This window comes from Lissotriton helveticus, chromosome 8, assembly GCF_964261635.1.
Source record: "Lissotriton helveticus chromosome 8, aLisHel1.1, whole genome shotgun sequence".
NCBI lineage: Eukaryota > Metazoa > Chordata > Amphibia > Caudata > Salamandridae > Lissotriton > Lissotriton helveticus.
Genome location: NC_136069.1, coordinates 740168178 through 740183804, shown reverse-complemented (window position 1 = coordinate 740183804; position 15627 = coordinate 740168178). Strand labels below are relative to the sequence as shown.

Here is a 15627-nt window from a genome sequence, read left to right as displayed (position 1 = left end):
GTGTTGCGATTTTCAATCTTTCCTGAGATTATACTTGCCTCCTTCCTTTTGTAAACGGTATAATGAGCGCTAGTTAAAGAATTATCATTTGTGCTGTAGGTCCTATACGGTTGCTTAGTAATATTTAACACGCTCAGTCTCTGCTCAAAAGTAAGAGCTTGGCGGCGGCCCCTGGCACTAGGCCATGAGAGGCGTAACATGAGCTTTTCCATCGGAGTCCTCGCCCTGTAATTGTTGAAGCAGAAGCGGTTTACTCAAAACATGAATACCTCAGACACAAATCTATCAGACATGGACATCAAGAGCTCTTCCGAAGACCTGCAGTATCCCAGGCTGATCCTCCAATACAGAGATGGATTTATTGCCTCTAAGGTAGGAAACTCAAGACTTCGCGAGAAGTAAATATAACATATCGATTTACTTTAGAAATGATTTCTCCTAACCAAAACCGTCAGAAAGTAGAAACATTGAGAAAAATAGCAAAAAGGGTAATATCTCTTTAAATCAGCAGTTGAAATTTATAAAGCAAAAGACTGAAAGGAACTGTTTATTCGTCCTAAAGTCTGGCGCAGCGAACACAAGTTCCTACTATCTAACAGGTGTTGTGTAATATCTGGTATCCCCGTGGCATCTTGCATCGCCTGCTCTTCGGCTCTCTTCGGAGAATACACTCAGCCCGGGCAGGATCAGACAGAAGCAGTCGATCTCTGCTCGGCTGAGGGCGGAGATACACGATGCCCTGGATCCCTGACTAAGCTTAGGCTCGACGTTTCTTTAATATTGAAGTCAATGATGCTCAAGAAGAGAAAGGAAGGAAACGCGAGCAGCACAAAGAAAAAAACGTGAAATAAATGAAAAATGAAACGGAATGTAATATATTTTCAAGCGACACTGTATGGTCGCGCAGTTAATGACCAAATTATATAAATAAACTCCTATTACATGGATTTTACATTCACGTTTTTAACAAGTATTTTGCAAATCATGTTTGTCTTTTAAAAGGACGGTTGGCAATGAGGGCCAGTGTGCATTTATTGATTTCCATTTACCACTGACGCAAAGCATGCCCAGTTTAAAATTATCTTGCTGTCCTGTAAGATTATGGTTTATAAATGGTGAAAACATTGTGCTTGGAGAGTGTGATTATAAAGTATGGTGCAGCTGTCAAGATAAGGCTGGGGAAGTGATCTACAGGTCTGATTTTGCTATGGATGGAGACACTAGAGCGTTGTGCTTGCAAGGGCATTGTACAAGGCAGTAAATTGACTGCTGGCACTATTTGTACCTCTGCATCCTTGTTGGCATAATGCATTCCATCCCTGGTGTAGAAAGGGGTGAGAGTTGCTGCAGCTTATTTGGCACAGTCATGTGAATCCTGTCTTGCGTATGAGTCTGGAGGAAGCTTTATAGACTGGATGTTCCATATTTGAGTCTTGTATCAGTTGGCAATGGCCCTTAATACTTTGTAGTTATCAGTTGTGTTTATAGTCAAAGTGCCTGTGATGGGTAGCAGTAAGCATATTTGCCCTCTGCTTTCCTAGCTAATAGCGAAGCAGGCGCATTTGCTTTTATGCACACCCGGTTAATAAGAACAGGATGATCCGCACGTACTTCATAAAAACTTTCTGCCACAGGCCAACAGGTGACAATACATGTTGTTTTCATGATACAAGTGCGCTCAGTACCTGTTTTAACAAGCATCTGCAATGCAATAGGTTTTGCATTTACGCAACTTTGAGCTATTGGGATTATGAATGACAATGCCTTTTATTTATGTTTTGGTTTTTAAAACATAAATAAAAGGCAATGTAATATACAATGCCAAAAGCTTAAACTCTTGGAAATGCAAGAGCTATTGCATTCCAAATACTTGAAGGCATCCCTGAGTTGCCCCCTTTTGTCTCCCATGGCACCTGAAGAGCTCCCCATTTACTACGAGTTAAATAAACAAGCCAGTGGTCACAACTGTGCATAAGAGACTCCCCTGCAGTAAGAGAAACTCATTAAAGAAAATAGTGGTTAGAGTCTTAAGAAGACGTACTGTGTAACACCCAAAGTAAAAGGGCCATTCCGCATGGGTTGCAAATGAAGACAAGGCAGTACTAAGGAGGGACTAACAAGCCTAATAGCCAATCAGAAGCCAGCATTAACGAAGAACAATGACACAAGCCTATGACAAATATCGGCAGAGTGGGAGGGACTTCAAGTACATACTCCAATACAGCATGGCTCTCAGAGCAGCGCATGCCCTGCCAAGGTTCGAACTAAAAAGGCACAGATTACCCGGCCGCTCAGCTGTGCTCCTGTGTAGGGCTCCTCTAAAGTACTAAACTGAATAAGTAGTGTTTTGTGGTTAAAGATTAACACCCTTTCAATATATCAACCACCTTAATCAGGGTTAGATTTCTTGTCTTTGCTGCTGTTTGGATGAAATGAACAGCAAACCCTTTTGATTCCCTTCCATGAATCCTTTCTATCAGTACAATTGAATTATGAGAATGCTATCTAAGAAACTGTGCCATTTTGACATTTGCAAACAGCCAGATTCTTGGTCAATAGTGATAATGCCCTGGTGGATGAGAGGCTGTGTCTCTAGCCACGACCTGAATGCTGGCAGTGGTAAAGCATAACAGCTGGTTACTCTTGAGACTTTCCTATAGACCAGCTTCTTACTCCTAAAAAAATAAATATCATCCTGTTGCGGGACCTTGTGTCTTTTTGAGAAATCATAATGATTGGACTGCAAGTCAAGAAATATCTAATGCATTGTTTTATGTGTGTTTATTCTGTTCAGGGTTCATATTTACTGTTTGTCTTTTGTTATTTAAGTTAATTAACAGATGTGCAATTAGTAAGTTGATCTGATACCGCAAACGCCTGCATTTTCCAGTTTGAATAAAAAATGCATTAAATGCCATTTAATAGTAGTGTTGGACCCAAACATGGTCCACTCGTATGATGTTCAAAGGAGCCACCCAACCAAATGTAATAATTTATGGAAATATGACACACTGTTTATCCACAACCTCCCACGTCGTTCGACAGTTTCACAGTTATGTTGTTTTTATTTTTATCATGAAACAGGCTACATGGCTAATCCCATATGGTTAAAGACTACAAAAACATTTCTTCAGCCACTTAAAAAATATATTAGTTGTCAGTACTAAGCCTACATTTCTAGAATTTGTTTTAATAGTAACATACATGCAAGTTAACCTGTACTATAAAGGTTATTTTGATGGTGATGTGAACAAAGTACATAGACACACATTTTTAAAGCACGTTGTAGGATGATAGTCTCTGTAGTGGACTACCACCCTGTGCTGAGAAATCAAGAATCACAATTAGAGTTCATTAATTTATATTCAGAAGTTGCCACCTGAACTTATTAAGTTCCAAGTAGAGATGAAGCCAGAAAACACAGTTCTGACCAGGCTAACGATCAATCAGAGTCACATATTGAGGGCTTGCGGTCTAAGGAGCATGTCCCGCTCATTGCCCAGACGAATCCACAAGAAACTGAGTTTTGGCATGTAGAGCAAGTCAAAAAAGCATTGAACAGAATCAAATTGAACGGAGCGCCCAGCCCCAACGGGATTCCAAATTCAATTTTTAAAGCAAATCTTCAGTATTGGCCTGAGGTTTTAATGATTTTATTTAACGACGTTATCAAATCTGGAACAGTTCCCAACTCATGGCAAGGAAGCATAATCCAGGCAATATACAAAAGTGGCCCTCAAGACAATCCTGCAAACTATCCACTCATTGCATTGACTGTTGTGGAGGCTACATTTTTTTTCTAGTTGCCTCTTTGAAGACCTGGAAGACTGGGCCTCAAGAAACAAACTAATTCCAGCTTTCCAAACCGGTTTTAAAAGAGGAGAATCAACCAGCACAAATTTGATTTTACTGACTTTATTAGGCGATGGGGCAAAATATAGAAAGCAAAAGTTATATATTTGTTTTGTCGACCTTAAAGCCGCTTTCGATTCTGTTCCTCGAAATTTGCTATGGGCTAAACTTTTGAATTGGGGTATCCCAAAACAATTTCTGGATATGATGAAATTGTTATATTCCAATACATGAGTTCAGATCAAAATCAGAGATGGCAAAAGTACTACCCGCCGTCTTGATACTAATACTGGTCTGAAACAAGACTGTGTACTTGCCCCATGCCTTTTTAATTTATTTATGGCCGATCTCCCTAGACACTTCAAAGAAGTTAATGCCCACTTGCCCTCACTCTTAGGCAATGATATTAAGTATTTATAATATGCAGATGACACCATATTATTAAGTCATTGATTCTTTTAATCATTATATAACCCTTAATGGTTTGAAAATGAATACCAAAAAGACAAAAATAATGATTATAGGTGGTAAAAAATCAGATAAGAAAGAATGGAACATTAATGGGTTACATATTGAAACTGTAAAATGTTATAAATACTTAGGAATAACATTTGACGATAATATGTCTTTTAAACAGCACTTTATTAATCTCAAAGCAAAGGCAACAGCATTGCCATTTGCTTTTAGAAAGTTGAGGGATAAGTTGTCAAGTCCAAATCACAAGCATCTATTGAAGGTCATGAAAGCAAAGTTGATTCCATCCTTGACTTATGGCTCAATGATTTTTTGTGGTAAAGACACGAAAATTCTTGATGTCCTGCAAATAAAAGTTTTTAAATCAGTTTTTAGGATTCCCAAGCACATAGGACATGCTAAATTCAGATTAGAAGTTGGTCTGAAAAGGCAATCTCTGGTACGACAATTTGCCTTTTTAAAAATGCTATACTCATTATATCGCTCAGAACAAGATACCCTTGCCAACCAATGTTGGCAGGAGATAACAAAGTATGAGTATGCTTGCAGCTGGAGATCCTTTTTAAGCGAGAGTTTAAATATTTTCAATTGCCCAACATTTTAAGAAGAGGAGAGGAGCAAATCTGTTTATAAACAAACATTAAATAGATCAGCCAACCTATTATCGATTATCTTAGATAAAGATGAGCTTAGAATAAAACATCACTCTTGGTGAATTACTAACTAATTTATTAATTTAGAAACCGAATCATATTTGTTGACCCACCTAAAATCGTTCTTACAGGACAAATTTATGTTATTGCGGTTTGGGAGATACCCCACTAAGGACGGAATACCCAAATGGGAATAAAATTGGTCCTCTAACCTCTGTAGGTTATGTGGTTCCTATGATGAAACTTTAATACACATTGTGACTACATGCCCCCATTTGCTAGAAGAGCGAAAGACTCTGTTAAGACCTATTTTTAACGAATTTGGGGTGAGAAAATCTCGACACGCCATTATTACTTGTCTCTCTGGGTCAACGCTTCGCCTGATCTCCCAATTTGTAAAGTTAATCTTTATAGCCGAAAAAAACTACTAGCCAAACCGATTCTAATAGTTAGGTCTTTAATATGCTGTTAATGCAAAATGGTGATCAAAATGAAAAATTTGTTTTTAAAATCTACTTTTAATAAACCATGCACAAATTCTATATTATATTTGTTACAGGATTTACTAATTTTAAGACTGAAGATAAAGCGTATTATAAAATTTTATGATACGGTTTGGAAATAGTCTTCTAGCAACATTGCACAAATGCATCTTATTCATTGTTGCCCCTTATTAATGCTGCTAAAAAAATCATTTTAAATTTATATACAAATAATGTTTTTGTTTGCATACTGTGTTTTATCTCTGTTTGAAATGATTTTTATTAATCACCAAATAAAGGCTTGTAAACAAAAAAAAAAGTGCTTTGTGTGTTATTAAAATATGTTGTAAGCAGTCCTTTCTTGCTAGTCCACCTGTCATCCAAGGAGTATGATATTGGTAGTTTTGTAAATAAGTAGTGAGCTTGTGTAATGAGTCCAATGCACAACAAACAGTTTTCACTTAAGCCACACATGGTTGGTTGTTTTGGATACACTTGTATTGAGTGCAAGGAAAAAGATACAGCTACACAGCCCTGAAAGCCTCATTCATCTCTTGGTGCACAACATCCCTGTCCCTGATGACATTATACTGGGCTGTGGGCAGCAAGGAGGACCTACTCTACACCTCCTTGCTCACCCCAAACATTAGTTTACTACTGGGATCTCCCAAACAACCCTACTAAATTCTCCCTGATGTTATCTCTCCTTTCACTCATTCCAAACCTATTTTTTTACTCTTGATTCTTTCTCCCTAATCCCTTACTACAGGCTCTCCCTCCTCCATCACTCCTTTACTCATCCCAGACCTCAACTTACTACTATGATCTCCCAATTAACACTTCTGATTTTCTTCCCTCCTCTATCCCTCCATTACTCTATTCAATCCAACTAACAGACTCACATGTCCTTCACTCAAATTAACTTGTACCTTTGAGTACTAATACTAATACTATGCTCATATTTCCCTATACCAAACCACCACTAATCCTAGTAAGCGCTATACAGATAAAATTACAAGTACAAATCCAAGAGATGGAATCAGATTGTAAACTAAAACATGAGGAGAGAGAATGACAGAGAAGGAAAACAATGACAGAGATAAAAAAACGAAAAGAATAAAACACATCAATACGGAGAAAATATTAAAGTGTAACAGATAGAAAGAGGCAATGAGAAAAAGAAGGTTCGGAAAATGGAGAAAAAACTCATTTTGGATTTTGTACAATGATCAATTTCAAATCTGTTCTCAAAACATTTCACTGGCACTACGTGCAGAACAGTGATTCTTTCATTTCATACATACAATAATAAGGCTGCCACCTTACTGACATATCACCAGCCTTCATTATATTATTGTGCCTGTTCCCATTAAAACAAGCACTGGCAAAGCCAAAATGGTTTGCCCATGAGAGAGTTATTTGTGCAAGTTTTTAAGTAATGTTGTGTAGCAGAATGGCTGTAGAGCAGCATAAATGAAAGCAAAACAAGCATTTGCAATGCAAATTGGTCTTGTATTTGTGGCGCTGTATTTGACAATGTCTTTTTCGCTTGTGTTTTGGATTGCGTAGACTGGATATGTGGTAGGAGTGGAATTATGTGGGCTGGATTGGAATTGTGTGGTGTAGAGTGGAATTGTGTAGGGGAATTAAGGGGAATGGGGTGCAGTTGAAATATGTGTATAGTAATAATGTGGAATTGAGTGTACTGGAATCATGTGTTGTGTAATTGTGTGTCATTGAGTGCAGTTGTATGGAATGGCTTTTTGTGTTGTGTAGTTGAATGTTGTAGATTTTAATTATGTGGTGTTCTGTTGAATTTTCTGGCATGATGTGGAATTCTGTGGGGTGGTTTGGATGTATGTGGTATGTTGTGTAATTGTGTTGTTGAGTTGAAATATGTAGTTTGTTGTTGAATTATGTGGTGTTGAATGAAAATGGATAGAGTTGAATTGTGTAGTGTGGAAGTGTGTGACGTTGAGTGAAATCATGCTGATTAGAATTATTTCCTCATGGAGTGTATTTGTGTGGATTGTGTTACCAAGATTTAACATGATGAAACATAATTAGAAAGAAAGGCGACCTTATAAAATACAAAGACTTGTCCAAATATCTCAAATAAAACATGCATATTGAACCCCTAGTAACTTTTGTGTTGGTGAATTTTAGGGAGGGCTTGAACAATGTGAGGCGCTGTTTGGGTTGCTAATGGTGCTAGGAATCTGCACATCCCTGGCGGGAAGAATGTTCATCTAAACTCAGCCTTGAACATTTGTAATGGGAATTCTGATTCCGGGGGTCCAAACAAAGCACCCATAAATGTGTATGTGACTCATGAGATTTTTAAATAATTCCCTCCTCAGCAGGCAGCAAGTGGGTTGCTTGTGAAAATGTAAACATATTAAATGCCTTAGCATTAGATAGCTATTGAGTGAGGTAAAAAAACAAGCATGAACATTTATGTCACCTGAAAGAGTGAAGACACCTGCAACATTGCTTCCGGCCGCGCAGGGTAGGGTTACTGGTAATACTGACCATTTCCTCGCTGGATTCTCAATATGTAATCCCCTTGTTTAACTTTTGAGACGTGAGATGGGGGTTGGATCTCACTGGGGGCAGTCTTGTTTCTTTTATAATGATGCTGAATCGACTCGACGTCAGTGTGATTGCTTCGTGTGTTTACGGCTGGTGTGTTTGGGATGGTCATTCACCACTAGTGATTTAGATCAAGTGCCAAAAACATTAAATTACACTTTCTTCGTTGGAAGACTTGTGAATTTATTATTACTGTACTTCCTGAGAAATTGTCTTATTCAAGTGGGATTCTAGTATTTTTGCACAATGAATCCTAGTTAGCATGTCTGCTCAGTAGGTTACGTGTCCCCTGCTGATATTACTGTGTGGTTGAATTCCAGCAGGACCAGCTCAGCCTTGCATCCATCCAGCATAGATAAAATGAGTAGCATTACATTGTGTAACACTGGGTATTACAGAGCCTATAGCTGCAAACCTCTGGCATTACACACTATATAAAACTATTTATCATCCTCATTATTTTAAACCTTCTAGTCACAAGTGTGATAGTGGCAGGGCCAACTGCCCATTTCATAGTTTTAAAATCAGTTAAGTGGCTTGGCTAATGATGATCACTTGTTATTCACAGCACTATAAACCGTAAACATGTGCAAGCACTGTAAAAATAACCAGTTTGTTATTTGATAGTAAGATCAACAAGTGCACCTAGCAGGCAATCTGCTTTAGAATTCACCTGTGCTCTTCTATTGGCAAAATCAATCAGAGAAAAAATGTGAGGATTTAATCTGCTCACATGGCTATCGGGCAATGGTACAGAAAACAGATGGCTAGTTAGAAGGGTAACAGAAAGCGCATTCAGGAAGAGGTAGGAGGAAAGGGAAGCCTGCCTGCCAAGAGCCACATCATCACTACTGTGGACAGATTCTAGCCACAGTGGAAGGCACGCTATGGAGTGGGGGTTCAGCATGTAAAAGGTCTTGTCTTCCAGATTTAGTTTCAAGAGCAAGGCAGGAGCAGAACGCTGCCTTAAGTCTGGAGGAGCTGCAGACCATCTGCATTATAGGAAAATTAGTAAAGAGTATAGGGGATGAAGAGGCTCAAAACGTAACTTTCTTTGGTACCCACTGTTTGCCTTGGAGACTTTTTGTAGGGAAGAGAGGACTACAAAGCCCTTTAAGGTGAACTACACAATGCATCTTACATGGTGGGGTGTGGTTTCATAACCAAACACAAATTTCCCAACAACTTCACACTATATCTTGGAGAAACAAGGGATCATGTGTGTTAATAGTTACAGCTCTGAAATGACATTCAGTATCAGTTCTCCAGAAGCAGTCTATACCCGCAAGCAAGGCACAGAGCACACTCAGTCTAAATCTCTCAAGTAACATTCCTATTTGTATTTTGTGCTTCAGGTGACTGGCCTCTCAGGTCTAAACATTAGAGCACTGTTAGAACTGGGGGTCAATAGGTGGCAGAGGTATGCACCTTTGTCTAAGTACGCACCTTTGCTTCTAGTCAGGGTAAGGGGGCTACACGCTTTAGATAACGCCTGCTCACCCCCTTGGTAGCTTGGCACGAGCAGACTGGCTTAACCCAAAGGCATTGTTTAAAGTATTTTTACCCAAACTCACAGTAATGCAGTGAAAACACCAGAAATAAACACCACACCTGTTTAGAAAAATAAAGTATCATTATCTAAACCAAACAAGACCAAATATTCCAACCTACACATATTAAAATATGACTTTAAAACAGTTATCTCATAAATAGAACTTGTAGAAAACAAATAGCTCCACCTGGGCCTATTATGACATTGTGATAGGCAATAATCCAAAGTAGGACACCAACCGCGAGATGCACGGAGTCACTCGGACCCCCAAGCAGCAGTACCTTACAACAAATTCTTTGGATAATGCACTGTGTTATGGAGGTGAGGCATCAGTGCTGGGGTTGAGGCCCGTTCCCATGTTGCCATGGGGAGGCGAAGCATCAAGTCCATGAGAAGGCAATGCGTCGAGCCCAGTACAGGAGAAGTCAGTTGAGTCTGGCGTGGGGTATCGGTTACTGTGAGGCGATGCGAAGTCGAAGATTCGTAAATTCACCCTTGTTGGTTATTGACTGCATGATAACGGGATGCAGGCACTGGTGGTGACAGTGAGAGTGCTGGTGTCAGAAAGACCAATAATTGAAGGCGTCGAAAGTTGGAGCTGCAGTGTAGACAGGCAGTGCATCGTGCCCTTCATGGGCGTTGTCCCGGGCCTCGCTGCAGGTTGCGGCGCCACTGTCAGCATTGGAGTTGGTTTTCTTTGTGTTGCAAGACCAACGACACAATTCTCAGGGCCCAGGAACTGGAATTGGTGTTCTTTTGAATGCAGGAGTCCACACCGGATTCCAGGTGCTGGTCAGTGGGTTCCAGGTGAAATCATTTTGTCCCTGAGACTTACAGAACAGGAGCCTAGAACATACAAGCCCTTGGAGAGTCTTCTTCAAGCAGGTTTCTCAGCAAAGTACCAATTTTTGTCATTTCCTTGGTAGGAACAGCAACTGCAGGCTGACCCAGCAAAGCAAACAGCAAAGGGGCTGTACTCCTCCTCACAGCTCTCCAGCTCTCCAGCTCTTCTTCTTGGCAAAGGTTTATCTTGAGTCCTAAAGTGATCTATTTCTCTGGGATTTAAGGTCCACTACGTATACCCCATTTTGTCTTTGTGACAAGGGTCTCTGAGCCCAGACTAAACTAGTTCTGTCCTCTCTGGTGCAGCAGGACCACAGGAGGTAGAGACAGCATTGTGCAAAGGAGACAAATCCTATTTAGGTGCAAGGGAAACTCTTCTCACCACTCTAAAGGCAACCAAGGTCTATTCAGCCCAGCAATGAGTCTCCCAGGAAAGGCAGGACACGCCTCAACCCCTCCCAGTGGCTGTCTTTAGTGAATGCATATCACTAGACTCTGTCACTCCAAAAGCAGACAGTCAATACACAAACCAGCAGAGGCATATAGAATGGTTACCCAAGAAAATACCTACTATCAAAAATTGCAAAAACTGGGATGGCGAAGTGAGCTAAAGAATGATAATTGATTCAACCGAGCTCTGTGACTGGGGTGAGTGTCTAAAAGGTTTCAGCGCATCATCTTTTTGTGCTTGCTTTGGACGCCATAATTTGGCATGATATGCCCAGATGTTGGTCGCTTGCTCACTTTGCAACTGGTTTCAAGCTAGCCTGGATGATGAGGGGTGTTACCCTGAAACCGGTCCCAGGACGCTTGTTTACATTCCAAGGAAGACCTGGCTTGGCAGTTCAGTCTGGACTGCTCACATGAGGAACAGGGTCAAGACTGATTTGCATATGGCTGGGTCTGAACTGGGGTGGCGAAGTGAGCTAAAGAAAGATGATAGATTCAACCCAGATCTGTGACTGGGAGTGAGTGTCTGAAAAGTTTCAGTGCTCCGTCCATCATCTTTTTGTGCTTGGTTTGTTCGCCCTAAGTTGGCAGGGTAGGCCCAGATATGGGTCCCTTGCTCACTTTGCCACTAGATTGAAGTTAGCCTGGCTGATGAGGGGTATTACCCTGAAACCGGTCACAGCATGCTTGTTTCCAGTCGTGAGAAGATCTGGCTTGGCAATTCGGCCTGGACCGTTCCCATGAAAGACCGGGTCAAGACTGATTTGCATATGGTTGGGTCTGAACTGGGGTGGCGAAGCGAGCTAAAGAACGATGATGGATTCAACTCAGATCTGTGACGTGGGTGAGTGTCTGAAAAGTTTCAGCACTCCATCCATTATCTTTTTGTGTTCACGCTACTTTCTAAAAGTGGCATTTTCAAACACACAATTTACAAACTATCTTTACTAAAAGATGTGTTATTAAATTCTGAGTTTAGGGAACCTAAAGTCCATTTCACTATCTTGTCCCAATGGAATGGTATGCTTAAGATGTTATAAAGCAACTCCTATGTCAACCCACTGATGCTAGAAGATTCTTGCTTCCGGTAAACCTGGGTACAGCCATTTACACATACTTTTCTTTCAACACACATACAGCGTCCACAGTGCTGGTAGACTGGGAGGCATTTATGGTGGTGACAAGGGGGATCTATCTGGGACAGTCGATAGGGGCACAGCAAGAATTACACCAGAAATTGCGATGCCTGGAGGACCAACTACATGGACTGAACAATGCACAAGGCTCAAACATTACAAACCAGAGACAATTGAATGACACACAAGCATTGTACGATCATGCCCTTGAGAGACTGAGGTGCCATGATTACAGGGGATACCTTACTAGAGTGCAGGAGGAAGAAGGTAGAGTTAGACACCTATTGACCTGGTTGATTAGACCAGAGACACATGTTCGTATGGAAACAAACCTGTCCAGGGCTATTAATGCCCTGTTTTTAGATTACTCTGACTCCATGAACAGAGCATGCCGCCAGGCTCCTCAGGAAGTGCAGTGTGCCTTTCTGTCACTATTGCCTCTTAAAATGCTGACTGACAGGTAAACACTAGGCGGACCAGTAGAAGTTCAGGAAATCCAGGCAGCCATTAAAGGCATCCCCACAGGCAAGACCCCGGGTCAAGACGGTCTCCCCGTGGCCTATTTCTCACTATACTATGCAAAATTGGCTCCTCCTCTAGTGACCCTTGATGGAGCAAGGACTCGTGAAAAAGAGACTTGCTTGGATGCAATCGTCTCATGTAGCTACTAACCCCGTATTAAAAACTTGTTTGTGGTAATAATATGCATTCACATGACAATTGAGTATTAGATGGTAGCTTGTATATGTGTTTTACTAACCAGTAACTCGAGAGTGATGCCAAGATGGCCGCTAACTGATATTCTTTAGTGTGCATGCATCTACTGCATCTATGTAGTATGACATAACTTTGCTTAGGGGGAAACTTTCCGCACCTACGCAGTAGCTAACAAGATGACCGCTTGAAACTCACATGCTTGCCACCTGCTTGCTGCAAAACTAAACCCAGCTATTACACTAATGCTAATGCAGGATGAATAATAATAAGTAAATGGGATTAGAGTAGAGATAGGTGGTATACTGTGAAACCATTTAATTTTGATTTTAACATTTGTCTTTTGACTCTTTCAAAAGTGCTTATTATGGGCCTGCAGTTGTGATCCACAGTCTGTTCCCTCTCGTTCCACGATGCATGCGTGATGCAAATCTAGCTGGAAGAAAGCATGTAAACTTGGACGTTGGTCAAGGTTGAAAAGTTGATAAATTCATGGGAACCGAAACGACCTGCAAAAAACTTGTCCACTGAAAACATGGAAATGACTTCTAAAGCCCTTGAGACTGGTTTCCTGAACAAATGGGAATACGACTATCTCAACCAAAAAAAAACCCGCCTTCCAACAATCTACACGCTACCCAAGATCCACAAACACATGACAAATCCCCCTGGCAGGCCAATAGTTTCCAGCTGTGGCTCACAGCTCGGGCCCTTATGTAAATATATTGACTTTTTCCTTAAGCCGATTGCATATTTTCGAGACACAATGCAGACGATAACCCTGGTAGATGATCGGCCTTTTAGACCAGAGGACCAACTCTTAGTGACTTGTGATGTGGTTTCGCTATATACAAGTATCCCACAGGACCCAGCACTAGAGGTGATCAGGACTGCCCTTGATTGGTGACCAGCCCCTGTCGAGGTACCGACGGAATTCATTATCAGTTTACTGACAATAGTTATGAAGAAGAACTTCTTCTTTTTCCAAGGCCATCATTACGTCCAAACCAAGGGTGTAGCGATGGGGGCTGCCTTCGTCCCGGATTAGGCTATAATTTACATGGATGACTTTGAACAATCATTTATCTTCCACAACAACCCATTCCAACAGAGGGTGATACTGTGGAAACGTTATATAGACGATATTTTGATGATTTGGACAGGTGGTCTATCGGAGCTAAACCACTTCTATGAATGGCTGAACCAACGTGACCATGACATAAAATTCACAATGCAATCAGACCAGAGGGAAATTGCGTTTCTGGACATAAAGATCTGTTGCGAGAATGAGAGACTCTATACCACGCTCTACCCAAAAGCCTCAGAACGGAATTCTTTGCTGAGCTATAATAGCCATGCCCCAAGGGCACTCCGGGTCAATCTGCCTGTGGGGCAATTTTTAAGGATCAGGAGGAATTGCTCCAAAAAAGAAGACTATATGAAGGAGTCTGAGGGTCTATATACCTGTTTACTGGCAAAAGGGTACCCAAGGAGGATGGTGAAGAGAGCACAAAAAAGAGCATGGTTTAGCCCTCGTGAAGAACTACTGAAACCAAGACCGAAGACAGATCTATCCCATCATCATTTGATCTGTGTTACCACCTTTTCCACAAGGAGTAATCAAATAAAAAAGGTGATCAACAAACATTGGAATTTGATCTCTGATGAAATTGAACAACAAACACCACCACTGCATGCCTTCAGGAAGGCTAAGAGCATCAAGGACTATGTGGTCAAATCTTTCTTACCTCTGGAGAAGGCCCCCACAATTCAATCAATGTTGAACCTGCCACCCATTGAGGGCCACCACAAGTGTGGTCATTGTAAAGCCTGCTACAGGACTATTCAGACAAAAAACTTTACCCACAACAATCAAACTGTTGCCCTATGTACTTTTACCAACTGCAACACTACAAACGTCATCTATGGGATTCTCTGTCCTTGTGGACTACTTTATGTGGGACAAACACAACAGAAGGTGAAAGTGAGAATCCTCCAGCATCAGAGTCAAATCAGATGTTCATTGCAAGGAGCCCCACTTGTTGAACACTTTATGGCCAAGGGACACAATCCAGACCAAGTCCAATGGCTAGTACTTGAAAAAGCTGAACTTGGCCCAAGAAGTGGTGACATTGGCGCTATCCTTAACATTCGGGAATCTAAGATGATGACACGCATGAATACCATCACAAATGGGCTGATTGAGTCAGAGGCTAGTAATGCGCAACTAGCAGGTTTAGTGTCTGAATGATTAATCACTGAGTACCTCTTACAGCCAGTGACCCACGTTATTACCAGCAGCAACCACACAAGATATACATTTTTGGACACACCAATAACAATCCGATTATCCAGTCCTGTGATCCCAGCCTATCTAATTGATCTCTTACACAAACATCCAACAGACTAGGGATCTCCATCAAAATGTAGTTCCATTATTTATTGCCTCCTTGATGCTTGTTAAAACCCCTATTAACAAATCTATGTCATTACTTGCGATTATCTAATGGAATTGTCTATTTACGAATGGTCCGTGCATTATACTGTAAACCAATGAGCCCATGTCCTCAATGTATACATCTACTGCTGATATTAGTATTAACTATACACCTGTCTGTTATTACTATTGTATATGTTATTTGCCTCCACTTGTAAGCAACAGAAAAAATGTGGCTGACCACGGTTGAGCACTTAAGTTTCCAAATAGGTATGTCAGTACCATGTATGTGCACAAAACACCCAGAGCTTGCCACACGAAGGCTCCGCTGTTGCAACAGATACCAAATCTTGAAAAATACGGGTGGTGCACCAAAAGTAGAAGTCCAGAGAGTAGTAATATTATGAGAAATTCTTTATTAGTTCAGTCTTTAAAAGGCCTC

The 15627-nt window shown here is 40.9% G+C and overlaps 1 protein-coding gene across 3 annotated transcripts in view; it reads left to right on the top strand.

Annotated features, from left to right (window-relative positions):
• Positions 1 to 254: 254 nt before the first annotated feature.
• The window catches only part of LOC144772891 (acetylserotonin O-methyltransferase-like), a 667360-nt gene continuing 651987 nt past the window's right edge, over positions 255 to 15627 (top strand). For all 3 annotated transcript variants that reach the window (XM_078657558.1, XM_078657559.1, XM_078657557.1), the window contains exon 1: positions 255 to 372. In XM_078657558.1, coding sequence (XP_078513684.1) covers positions 262 to 372 — 111 coding nt within the window. In that variant the 5' untranslated portion in view covers positions 255 to 261. The remainder of the gene's footprint in view (positions 373 to 15627) is intronic.